The sequence below is a fragment of the Manis pentadactyla genome, chromosome 12 (assembly GCF_030020395.1).
Source record: "Manis pentadactyla isolate mManPen7 chromosome 12, mManPen7.hap1, whole genome shotgun sequence".
In the NCBI taxonomy this organism is placed as follows: Eukaryota; Metazoa; Chordata; class Mammalia; order Pholidota; family Manidae; genus Manis; species Manis pentadactyla.
The window spans coordinates 9,905,426-9,917,948 of NC_080030.1; the positions used below are offsets into that span (position 1 = coordinate 9,905,426).

The 12,523-nt window shown below is 60.0% G+C and overlaps 2 protein-coding genes across 3 annotated transcripts in view; one reads left to right on the forward strand and one right to left on the reverse strand.

Moving 5' to 3' along the window:
• The first annotated feature begins 92 nt into the window (after positions 1-92).
• On the forward strand, positions 93-1,886 carry GDF1 (growth differentiation factor 1). The gene is made up of 2 exons (XM_036893306.2): positions 93-417; positions 1,050-1,886. Exons 1-2 carry the CDS (start codon positions 93-95, stop codon positions 1,832-1,834), a joined length of 1,110 nt encoding a protein of 369 aa, XP_036749201.1. The 3' UTR covers positions 1,835-1,886.
• A 298-nt stretch (positions 1,887-2,184) lies between these two features.
• Positions 2,185-12,523, reverse strand: part of UPF1 (UPF1 RNA helicase and ATPase) — a 31,235-nt gene continuing 20,896 nt past the window's right edge. For both annotated transcript variants that reach the window (XM_036892830.2, XM_036892849.2), the window contains exons 15-24: positions 12,021-12,234; positions 9,457-9,574; positions 8,968-9,124; positions 8,203-8,345; positions 7,035-7,209; positions 6,529-6,610; positions 5,184-5,345; positions 4,858-5,075; positions 4,403-4,525; positions 2,185-3,969 (exon numbers count right to left, since the gene is read on the reverse strand). In XM_036892830.2, coding sequence (XP_036748725.1) covers positions 4,406-4,525; positions 4,858-5,075; positions 5,184-5,345; positions 6,529-6,610; positions 7,035-7,209; positions 8,203-8,345; positions 8,968-9,124; positions 9,457-9,574; positions 12,021-12,234 — 1,389 coding nt within the window. In that variant the 3' untranslated portion in view covers positions 2,185-3,969; positions 4,403-4,405. The remainder of the gene's footprint in view (positions 3,970-4,402; positions 4,526-4,857; positions 5,076-5,183; positions 5,346-6,528; positions 6,611-7,034; positions 7,210-8,202; positions 8,346-8,967; positions 9,125-9,456; positions 9,575-12,020; positions 12,235-12,523) is intronic.

A 12,523-nucleotide genomic window follows, 5' to 3' on the forward strand; every position in this document is an offset into this window, starting at 1 on the left:
TGGCCCCTCCAGGGACCCCAGTCCCGCCCTCAGCCTGCAGGTTGGGGCCAGACGGCCCCTGAACGCTCGTCCGGCCGCCGCCTGCGAGGAAGATGCCAACGCCGCGCTACCGTCCCGGCCGCCGCGCCCTTCTCCTCCTCCTGGCTCTGCTGCTGCCCTCGTTGCCCCCGGCCCGAGCCCCCGATTCCCCGGGCCCCGCCGCCGCCCTGTTGCAGGCTCTCGGGCTAAGCGACGCTCCCCGGGGAGCCCCCACGCCCCGGCCCGTACCCCCAGTCATGTGGCGCCTGTTCCGCCGCCGGGACCCCCAGGAGGCCAGGGCAGGCCCGCGGCGGACGCCCCTGGGGGCCACCCTGCGACCATGCCACGTGGAGGAGCTGGGGGTCGCCGGGAACATTGTGCGCCACATCCCCGACCGCGGTGAGTGGGGCCTGCGCGGGGGGGTGTGGGGCCGGGAGTCAGACCGCCCGGCGCTTCGGGGCCCGCCACCAGCCTCTAGCACCGCGTGGCTGGGAGGGCTGGAGCGGCCCCAAATGTCCCCATCCGCCGCAACCAGCTCAAGGACAACCGGGACTTCCAACTCCATCCGCTCCGTCCCGTGGACACCTGCGGAAACCGGGCGGCGTGGTCCTAACCAAGCCGGCCTTCCTTGCACCCGCAGGGCCTCTTGCTTGCAGCCGGAGCCCTGCCCCCACTTTTTCTCCCCGGTCCCCCACTGCGTCACACCTTTTGAGGCCTTCCTGCAGACAGGCTCAGTCAGCATCGCTTCCCCAGGGGCCCAGGGTTTGCTCACCTCTTCCCCCGCCAGGGTCCTCAACCACTGGCCGGCTGCCCTGCACTGGGCAGGAAGGGCCTCTTCCTCGCAAGTAATGCCCCTCCACCCCCCCTCCACTTCATACCGTTTGACGCCTCCAACAGATGGCACGCCCCACAGCCGCAGGCTCTCTTCCCTCCCTGCCCCACCCCACCCCACCGCCTCCGACACCCCTTTGCTGGCAGGCTGGACCCCGCCCGGGGACGCAGCGAGAGCGGATGTGTGCGTGCCTCCCCAGGTGCGGCTGCCCGGCCCCCGGAGCCCGCCTCGGCCACGGGGCAGTGCCCCGAGTGGATCGTTGAATTCGACATGTCGGCCGTGGACCCCGTCGAGCGCTGGAGCAGCGCCCGCCTGGAGCTGCGCTTCGCGGCAGTGGCGGCAACAGTGGGGCCAGCGGGAGGCTGGGAACTGGGCGTGGCACGCGTGGGCGCGGGTCCCCGGTCGGAGCTGCTCCGCCAGGCGGTGCCGGCCCTGGGGAGGCCGGTGCGCGCCGAGCTGCTGGGCGCCACGTGGGCTCGCAACGCTTCGGCGCCGCGCAGCCTCCGCCTGGCGCTGGCGCTGCGCTCCCGGACACCCGCTGCCTGCGCGGGGCTGGCCGAGGCTTCGCTGCTGCTGGTGACCCTCGACCCGCGCCTTTGCCACCCCCTCGGCCGGCCACGGCGCGAGGCCGAGCCTGCGAGGGGCGGCGGCCCTGGGGGTGCGTGTCGCGCGCGGCGTCTCTACGTGAGTTTCCGCGAGGTGGGCTGGCACCGCTGGGTCATCGCGCCACGTGGTTTCCTGGCCAACTACTGCCAGGGCCAGTGCACGCTGCCCGCCGCGCTGTCTGGACCCGACGGGCCGCCCGCACTCAACCACGCTGTGCTGCGCGCCCTCATGCACGCAGCCGCCCCAAGCGCCGCCGGCCTGCCCTGCTGCGTACCCGCGCGCCTGTCGCCCATCTCCGTGCTCTTTTTCGACAACAGCGACAATGTGGTCCTGCGGCACTATGAGGACATGGTGGTGGATGAATGTGGCTGCCGCTGAAGACGGGCAGGGAGGGGAGACTGAGGCTACAGTAAAAACTGCATGGTCCTCCGCCTGTTTTTGCTCTCCTCACTTGGGGATGGGGGCAAGTAGCTCCGTCACCGTCCACTGCCAGGTGGGCAGGGGTCCTCCAGTGCCAGCCTCTAGCTCCCAGGGTCGTAGAGGCGGCCACCATCCAAGGTGCCCAGGAACGTGAGCGTTACACGCACCCTGCTTCCACCAGTACCTGCTCACAGGAGCAGCAACGGTCCCCACCCCCATGCCCCACCTTTCCAATCCCTGCTGTGCATTCAGGTGACCCCTAGCCCCAACCGCTACCCCCTTGCAGTTTATCCAGTCCCGGTGCTAAGGCAAGAACTATTAAGATTTTATTGGTGACAATAGAGCTTAAAACAGATCAAAAATCAAAAGGTACATTGCCTTGGTACAGATGCTCCTCGATTTGGAAAACTCAAAGAGTAACTGCTGCTGTGAAGGTGGAGAGCAAAGCAAACAGCACAAAGCAGGGGCAAAGCATTTCCAAGGCACAGAGTGGGGCGGGTGGGCGGGTGGGCACTGCCCACGAGGTGTCGTACAGGGGCCAGAGCAGAAACCTACCCAAACTATGCCTCCACACAGTCAAAAAGGGGGACTGAAAGCCCTACAGCAATGCTAATAAATAAGAGGCCTGGCCAGAAGGCGGCCCTGCGTCCTGTCTCTCCCACGTACAAGTTGTAATCTGGACACTTTCGGGTAAGGGCCAGCCTCAGCCACAGACATGGGGCCGGGTAGGCAAGGGACAGTTCCCAAATAGGTGGTCACCAGGGAGGCGAACACCCCGTCTTGGTGTGTGAGGAGCTGGAGTGGCCCTCCCACCTACAATGACCTTGAGTGGCAACCCAGATGCAGGCAGATGCTGGGTCCACCACGTGGGGTGAAACTCCAAGCCCCTTCAGGCACAGAACCAGCTTATGTTTGAAACTTACGCCTCCCCCAACCTGTCCCCCGCCATAAAGCAGAAAGCACCCCACTTTACCAAAGCTGTGCCCACAAGTAGAAGGGCTCCAAACTTGGCAGGTGGCGGGGAGGGGGGTGAACGGGGGCAGGGTGCTCGGTGTCTAACTGGTGACAGAGACTGTGGGTGCCTCCCTGGGAAGGGTCCTGTTGGTTGCTGTCTTCCACCAACTCCTTGGGAAGGACCCCGAGGAAGAAGCCACTTTCCTGGCCTCTGGCCTCCTGGCCAGTCCTGTCTGAGGCCCCTCCAGAGGGGCCGAGTCCACTGCACGGGAAGCACTTTGCTTCTCAGAGTCCAGCAGAGACCGTGGGGCTACCTGGCCCGGGACGGTGCTCCCTTACCACCCGGATGTGCAAAGAGAAGCTGCTGGAAGCTAAAAACTGAGAACAAAACTCTTCGCAATTGCGTCCCAGGTGTTGATCCTAATCTCAAGTTGTGTTGGCTTCTTTAAACGTTGTCTGGAAGCTTCTCACATCTCCCAGGTCCACCACTAAGATTTGAGAGACAAACTCAAAAAAGTGTATTTTTCAGTACTCCTTTGAAAGATTCTTTAAAAACCAAACAGAAAAACCCAAAACACCGCATTTTCTTTAAATGAAAACCCTCTTAGAACACAGGCAGCGAGACCGCGCGGTTCCAGAGCCAGCGTGGACAGAACCTGCACCTCCGTGGGCCCCCGGCATGGCTTCCACCTGCAAGGAGCCTGCTCAGCACAGAAATGCGAAGTTTTTCCTGCTAAAACGTAGTCCCCTTTCAATAAAAGAGAAAAAGAAAGAAAAGAACAGAGGAAAGGGCTACTCTGAGATGAGGGTCTTCCTCCCTCCGCCCTGGTCACAGACCCAGGTGTGAACGGGCGAGCGCTGGGCCCCTGGGCGAGCGGGCTGCCAGGGCTCGCCGCGGGCATCCTCGCTGCCCACCGCCCGCTCTCCCTTCTCCTTGTCGCCGCCGCCGCCGCGGGCCAGCAGTGGGCGCTCACTCCGCCTCGGGCTCCTCTCTTCCCCGGTGCTCCTCTCCCTCTCCTGTTGCTCAGTGGTGCTTAGTTTTAGCAGTGGAAAACAGGTATCCATTTATTTTTATTTTTTATTACCCAGAATAAGATGCTGATGGACTAAGCCACGTAGCTTAGCTCTTCCGCTGCCACCTGCCGGGGTAAGTGTCTGTCAGAAGGTGCCTGGCAGGAGGGCCTTCCTCCCGACTCCACTCCACCCCTGGGAAGTGGGGCTGGGGCGCCAGCTGGGCACACATATGGTAGCCGGGAGCCCTCTGAGCCTGCAGGGACCTCAGTGCCTTCTCCCAGCAGTGCTGGCAAGAGGGAGGGGTGAGGGGCCCGGGACCCCTCTCCAGACACACTCGCACCTCTGGGGTCGGGACCCCAGCACCCTCCCCCAACCCCACAGCCTCGCCTTTCCTGCTGAGCCCTGGGACTCCCAGAGAACCATGACACAGAGGATGAAGCTCGCTTTCCCAGAATGACAGGTCTCACGCAGACAAGCTGGGACCCGAGGACCTGAACGCCCCACTTCCCAGACGTCCTCATGTCTAGTCCCCATGAGGACCTCCTCAGGACAGCTTGCCTTCTAGTACTGGGACAGCCCTGTCACTCCACCGTGCTGGTATGCCCGCTCCCCCTGGTACGTGGAGTCCTGTGACAGCGCCACATCAATCTGTGACTTAAATTCATCGCCAAGGTAACTGTCCTGAAAAACAAAGTCGGGGAGATGAGCATCCCCCGTGGGAGAAGCTGCTCTTACCCCACAGAAGGGTCTGGAGACCATGTCCTCAGGCCTAGGTGACAGGAGACCCACACTGGTTGCCTCACCATGGCAGACAGGTAACCCAGACCTGTTGTCCAGGACAGGTCATGGATGGAATGTTCTAGATCTACAGTCCTTCCACTAACACAGGAGACCCCACCTCCTGAGAGCCGTGACAGTACAGGGGTGGCACCGTGGGGTCGGCGTGCATCAGGGCTGCTGGCCTGCCCAGGCCTTCCCACGGGTGCGGGGGCTTCCTGCGGGCGGCAGCTCACCTGGGACAGCTCGGGCTGGGAGAGGCCCGGCTGGCTCATCTGGGAGGGCTGGCTCATGGAGATGTAGCCCTGTGTCAGGGCGCCCTGCGAGAAGGGCTGGGACGCCACATCCTGGCTGGCCTGGCTGTTGGGGAGATTCGCCTGGCTGGGCCCAGGAAGCCCAAAGCGGTTCTTCTGGCGTCCCCCACGACCAGTCTTGCCTTTTGGGGTGCCCCGGCCTGAAAGACAGCAGTCCAGGGCTCCTTGAAGGAGGTCTGAGCCGCAGACAATAATGACTGCCTGAAGCCTGGACCTGCCTTTCTACCATGAGGCTGCCTGGTGCTCACCTGCCGCCGGCCCGTTGGCTTGTCCGAAGTACCCAGGTGGGGGCATGGGCGGCATGACCAGGTTGAAGGGGATGGGGATGTTCACGGCAGCCACAGGGCCAGGGCCTGCACCTATCATGCCAATCTGGTCGTGGGTCTGGAAGTACATGTTTGAGGGGCGACCTGCACAACAAAATGCACAGCAGGTGTCACCGCCGCATCTGAAGGCCCACTGCTGCCCCAGCCGTCTGTCCTGTCCTGTCACGGCTCTGCCTGCCCCACAGCAGCGACCTTTTTGAGTCCCACAACCCAATCCTCCTCCTCTCGATCCTCAGCAGCCTCCCAGGGCTGGCACTGGGGATGCACCTTTCCTCCCAGAGGGTCTGAAGAAACACTGGTCTGCAGAGATCCAAAAAATGGAAAGAAAAGAAATACTTTGTATGGCAAATTTTATGTTCACATTATATATGCCCCCCCCCGACACACCCCCCCCCCCAGAAACAAGGAAATGCCTATAGGCTCAAAAACTGCTGCAAGCAAGGACCCCAGGAGCCCCTGGTCTCGGGAAAGCCATGTGCACAGCTGCCCTGGCGGCTGGGGCAGGAGAGCATGGCCTTCAGCCCCAGGGCCCGGGACACGCTCAGCCACATGGTGACTTTCTGGATGTGGCGGTGAGATTTGTCACTGGAGGCCAGTGGCAGGGGGTGGTGCAGGGGGGCACCCTCTTATTCCTGACAGCAGCAGCCACACACAGCACCTGCCCTCAGGACAGTGGGGAGCCAGCGGGGGCCAAGCCCCACCGAAGGCACAGCAGGGGGCACTCCTGCCTTGCGTGAGGCTGTCACCCTCTGGGGGCTGGGGCCCGCAGGGTCCCAAGAGGCAGGGACCTGAGGGCGAACAGAACGGTTCAGACAGAGCAGTTCAGGCAAGGGGAGGGGCTCCTGGTGGTGGGTCACGCCAGCCTCCGGGCAGAGACGCCACGCCCGAGCAGGGGCAGGCCCCCAGCGCTGTGGCCCAAGAGCAGGCAGCAGAACCTGAGCAGGGGCTGCGGGCAGCCTGATTCTCCCACTGAGAGGGGACCAAAGGGCAGGATGGGTGGGGAGCACAGAGGCCCTGGGGCCTGGGCACCAGCAGGCCTGTGGGATTTGCTTAGGAGCCACTGTACACAGAACTGCTATCTAAGAAACATCTTGTTTTAGAAACTGCCAAAGCACAATTCTTTGATTTCTGAGAAGAACTTCCCTGTCAGGCACGATTCTGGTGACTGAGATCTGGGAGCTGCCCCAGGAGTGACAAGGCGGGAAGCTGGTGGCGCGGGAACGGTCAACATCCCCAGGGCCAGCTCAGCGCCCCTGTGCCGACTCACCCTGGCTGCTCCGATCATAGACGGATCCTGGGATGATGGCCTCCCGCGCGTCATACATGGCTGTTGTCATGAAGCGGGCTCCCTACAAAGGGTTTGGATAGGTGAGGAATTTATCATCTCAACTTGAAACAGAACTTTTCCAAAGCTCTGCTGCTCTGGGAGGGTGGTGAGGTCACACCAAGGCCAACCTGCTGACTTGTGTGCTCTGGGCCCTGCCTGGCCCCTCCGTCAACCTGGCCTCTGATGCTGAGCTCATGTGCCCACAGAGGGGTCCTGGCGTCCAGGCTCACACATCTGTCTCTGGACCTTGGCTTAGGCACCAGGGGCTCCCAGAACCCCTGGGCTCAGACTTCCTAGACGCTACCCACAACAGCATCCCATGGGGCGTAAGGCCTAAAGGTCCCAGAGTGCTTGGGAGGCTGGTAGGGGCGCTGGGACAGCCCAGCCACATCGCTCCTGCCCGCGTGCTGACTCGCGCACTGACTGCCACGGCTGTGCCCACACACCGGGTTGATGGTGTTGACCAGCTTCCTGGGCTTGCTGAACTGCATGAGGCTCTCGCGCAGGTTGTTCAGGGGCCCCTCCACCAGCACCTTCTGCTCCTTGTAGTAGTTCAGCAGGTGGTTCCAGAGCGGCTGCTTGGACAGGGCCTTTGGGTTGCCCACGATGATGACCCCATATCTGAAAGGCGTGGGCCCAGTCAGGTGGTGCTGAGGGCCGCACAAGGCGTGGCCACCATGCACAGCAGTCTGAGGCCTCACCAACAAACTCAACACCACATCCAAAGCTCTCCTGGTGCCCACCGTCCCCTCCCCATCTGACACCTGGCCTGCCTATGACAGCGCCCACTGTTGAGCGTTGGGGATGGCTGGGCACACTGGTGGCCATGGGGACAGGTGCTGGAGCCTACCCTGTAGGCAGGCGACACTGCACTGGGCACATATGGGGGTGGATTTCTGAGGAGCCAAGATACCAGGACCCCTTTGTGGGCAGATGAGCTCAGAGTCTCATCAGCCTCCGGGACACTAGGTCATAAGCAGCCCCAGGTTTCACGGCTGCCTCAGGGCCCGTGATGGGCTGGAGCAGGTAATGTGATGTCCCAGCCTGGCCCTCGCTTCTGTAGGATGTTCACCCTCTGCCAGCTGTGTTGGGGACCCCCCAGTGCTGGCTGCCAAACAAGAGGGCACCTTAGAAGGAAGGTAACAAGGGAAAACCAAGGTGCTCTGATGGGGGTGGAGCCTGTCTTCCAGCTAGCATAGGAGTGGTGTGGTCTGCTGTCACCTAGGGTCCCTTCTATCATTAGTCCAGCAAAGTTCCATTCCAGAGACAACACGTTGGATCATTGGATTAAGGGACTCAACACCCCCTGCCTCTCCACTGCTGGGTTTGAATCTTAGATCAGAAGGGCTAGACAGCCCTGTCCCTTGAGACCCCCCAGGACAGGGACACAGAGATGACACAGGCCTTCTAAACTGCTCTGGGGAGGGCTGCCACCTCAGGCACTGGCAGAGCCCCAGCCTGTGCCCTGTGCCACCTGTCCAAGGTGTGGCTGGGACTGGAGCAGCCTTCCTGGTGACTGTCCCAGTACCAGACCCCAAGAGCCCCTCAGAAGGCCTCCGGGACACAAGGCCAGCTCCTGCCACCTGTGAGGCCCGTGGGCCCAGCCCTCCACACCTTGCTCTGGTCAGGGCCACGTTTAGCCGCCGGGGGTCATTTAGGAACCCGATGCCCTGGTGCTCGTTGGCCCTCACGCAGGAGAGGATGATGAAGTCCTTCTCACGGCCCTGGAACGCGTCCACACTGGCAATCTCCACCTCCTGCCGGGGCACACAAGGTCACAGTCAGCCAGCAGGCAACCTTCAGGGACCCCCTGCCTACACGAACCGTGTGGAGAAGCACCCTGAAATCACACCGAGGAGCCGGGGACCTGACGCTTGCAGAGACCTGGGCCGCAGCCCAACCCTCCTGCCTCCCTGCACTTCGGTTTCTTTTTAACCTTGGTAATTTGTCGCCCCCAAAAACATGTGTTCCTTAAGAAAACTTGAGTCTGCACCCCAGTTAACAGAAGAGAGACCACCCGGCCATGTCACTGAGTCTTTACTCTGCGTGTTGGCTCATTTCCGCATGGAGAGATAATCACTGTCCTAGACGCTGTGTCCAGTGCTGGTGTTAAGAGTGAGCCGCATTCCTGTGACTGTGTTAACATCCAGTGTACAACTGGCACCTATGCACACCCCTACCACTCAACCCTGGAGTTGTTTAATGCTGCTCTAAAAACTACCCTGAGGAAAATGCCTGCATGTGCAAATCATGGTCTACGTTTCTGACATTAGAATACAGTCCCTGAGGTGCAGGACTCTGCAGGCACGTCGGTTCCCTCCAGCTCTCTCCCCTACACCAGGTGGTCAGGGCAGCCCCCACACGGGACCGTGTACGCACCTGGTAGAGCTTGGTGTGCAGGGAGCCGCTGAACTGCATGTACTGCACCAGGTAGGAGCGCTGGCCCTCATAGGGCGTGATGATGCCAATCTGGTCTGGCTTGGCACCCGCCTTCAGCAGCTTCGTGGTGATCTTCTCCACGTTTGCAGCTTCCGTCCTAAGAAAACCAGGCTTTCAGTTCCCAGGTCCACCCATGGGCTCCTGAGGCTGGAGACTGTGGGAGGTGTGGGGCGGCCACAGCTGGGCTCCTTGTCCATTACTAAGCGGGCAAAGGGACAGAAAAGGCCCACACGTGGGCTTAGGAAGTACCTGCTCCACAGAAAAACACACATGAAGATAAGGTAGCTATGTGCTGTTGGTTTCGGTGTTTGCACAGGACAAGGAGGATAAGGGAAGTTTCCATGCCACGTTAAAAAATAAACAGGCTAGTGGGTCACTTGCCAAGCTGCCACTGAAGCCAGCAGATGCCACAGGCCAGTCTCCACTTACCTGTTCAGGTAGGAGGTGCCCGAACTGGCGATCTCCTCTTGGCCCTGGGTCACATAGAAGAACATCGGCTTGTCAGGCTGGGGCCACTGGAAGTCAAATCCCTTCTTCACACGATCCGCTGTCACCAGGGAGGGGAAAGATGCAACATTTCACATCAGAGAGAAAAGCGAGGCTAGTCCTAACTGCGCTGAGACAGAGCCATGCCTGCAGGGGCCACTCCGCCTCAGGACACAGCAGTCTCCCTCCCAGCAAAAGACCCAGCTCTGTGAACCCCTGCCCGAAACGCCCAGCCATGCACACGACACTTGACATCATCATGCCCGGAGTGAAGCCGGTTCACTCTCAGAATAGACCTCATGTTAGTGCTTTTTGCAGCCATTTAGGCCTGGTTAAGAAAACTTTGCCTACTCCAAGGTCACAAAGATACTCTGCTTCCTTCTGGAAGTTTTACTGATGTGCCTCAAAGAACCATAAGCCCCTACACTGGCTTTGTGGATGACACTGTCACGGACCAGGCCTGCGGACGGGTGGGTCTTCTCTGGATGCCACCCTGGGCACTGAAGCCAGTGTCCCAGTGGCTGCAGCTTTACAGCACTGTGACATCGCACTGCGTGAGCTGGGAATCACCACCTTCACTGGGCACCTCATGTTCACCATGGCTGTTCATAGCCTTGTGCATTTCCTCATAAACCAGCTTCTCAATTCACAACCCCCTGGGAATTCCGACTGCAGCAGCAGCTGATCGTAAGATCAGTGTGAGGAAACTAGTATTTTTGCATCGCAATAGGCTGACATCCATGAAGGAAGCCCAGTCCAGGAGGACGCTTTAGTGTGTTATTGGGTGCTGCCCACATGTAGCACTGGCGACATGACAGTGAGCCGCCGCCACCAATCCCCACCCCGTGGAAGGTGGAGTCTGACTCAGTGCTGAGAGGCAGCCTTCCCAACCGGTGCCAACCACGTCACTGATGACAAATGAGCTCCTCGCAGCGTGACCTTTCTTAGCCCCAATGCTGGGGACCAGCAGCATCCCAAGTGCCTTGGCGACGGTGACAGTGGCAGCGCAGTGCAGGACTGCCCCACACAGCAGCCACGTGGCTCTGGACGCGCATGCTTCGGCCTGTCTCCTCCTCTGTGAAGCGGGACTCAACGGACCAGCCCATGGGGGCCGGCATTACGGACACACTGAATCAGCAGCTCTGCAACACTGGCCTCAGGGCCCTTCTACACTCTGAAAAGCTGAGGAGTCCAAGTAGCTACTGTTTACATAGTTACCACATCTGTTGATATTTCTGGTATTTCAAAATCTACACATTTAAGTTACTAACTTGTTTAAAAATAACACATATTAAAAATATTTTTACAAAAATAACCATGTTTTCTACTAAAATACGCAGGGAATTTTTGCGACTCACTCCGCTATGGGAGTCACTGAGCTTCTGTACCAGCCTGCTGTGACTCCCTGTGGAATGTGAGGATGGCAGGCCCGACAGGCACGTGTAGTTGGACAAGGCAAATGTCTGATAACCTTCCCCACAGCTTGGGGATCTGCTCCGACTCCACACGAAACGGGACAGGTCGCCCTGCAGGTCAGCGACGACGGCCCTTCTCTGCCCTGCACTGAAGATGGCCTCAGGCCCCGAGTGGCCGGGCAACACTCTCGCTGTGGGAAGTACCCACCCAGCCGGGTCGGGCAGGCTCCCAAACGCTGACACGTTCCACAGACATTCGTCACCAGCAGATCTCATCTGAAGAGCCACAGTGACAGGAAGCCCGGTCAGCTCGTGCCAGGGGGCACGAGTTTTCCAAAATTCTAATTTTCATTTGAATCCTCAGATTTTATCACTGGCAATAGGTTGTCAGTTGTTTCCCTGGAAACCACAGCTCGTTTTGGTCACTTGCAGGAAAGCGCCTGCCAACAGCCCAGTCTGAGCCAGTGTGGTATGTCCACGAGTCCTTCCTTTAAGCACCTACACACTTGCCAAGGGTCTGAGAGGACCCCTATCTCAGCACACAGCACCAAGAAGCTTTACTAAGACAAGGACTCATCACATCTGCATGCAGGACACTGCCTGCAGCAGGCATGTGGCTGTGACGACACTCAGCAGTCTGGCAGCACCGTCCTGACTTGCCCCAAGGCCCTGGCTGGCTCCCAGCGCTGCTCCTACGCCAAAAGCATGTGCATCAGCACAGCAAAAGGGCACAGGACGCCTCAGTGCTGCGATGAAGTTGTGCTGACCTAAGTCTTGCGGACCCCCCAGGGCCAGGCTCTGGGACCACTGACAGAGGAGGAAGTGGGGGTGGTCCATGCCATCGCCTCCTGCACTGTGCTCTGTGCAATGAGCCCAGGTGTGAACATTCGTGCAGCAACTCTGAACTTTACCTGGACGTGGGTTCCCCTGCCCACACCCTGAGGACGTCCCACACCCCAGAGTGGACGTTTTGTCCTGCTGAGGTGCCCCTGTACAGAAGTGGTCACCACAGAAGGGCACTTAAGGAAGGAAAAAAGCAGCCGTGGCCTCCCAGGCTGTCCCGCCCCAGCCTTGCTCCGGCCTGAGCATTACCTGCAGTGACACCGTTCTGGAGAGAGCCCTCATAGAAGATGTTGGACGGGAAGGCGCTGAGCGCAGGGTGCATCCGATACTGGACCTGGAGGCGGATGGGCCGGATGCCCAGCACCACCAGGCGCTCGAAGAGGGACTGGGACAGGCCAGCCTTGGCTGCCTTCTTGCACATCACCACAGGGCCTAACTGGCAGTGGTCACCCACGAGGATCAGCTGCAGCAAGAGGCCCACACAGATGAGAAACTCAAGCATGAAACAGCCTAGATGTTCACCTGCAGGCGCCCCGGCCTAGCAGCACTACCTCAAGTGGTAAGGTACTGGCCAGGTGCATGCAAACAACTACCCTCCATATAGACGGGACGTGGATGCACACTGGGAACCTGCAGAGGCACTCTGTGTGGCACCCATCCTTCAGAGACCCCCTCGATGGGCCTGCTGTGCATCCTTATGAACTCCACCAGGCACCACACAGCCTCACACGGCATTATTAACAAACCTCCAG

Bases quoted from the DNA above. Each gene is read 5' to 3' on its own strand.
- GDF1 (XM_036893306.2), top strand. From the start codon at position 93: ATGCCAACGCCGCGCTACCGTCCCGGCCGCCGCGCCCTTCTCCTCCTC. The intron at 418-1,049 runs GTGAGTGGGGCC...GTGCCTCCCCAG, and splicing joins GCGCCACATCCCCGACCGCG to GTGCGGCTGCCCGGCCCCCG.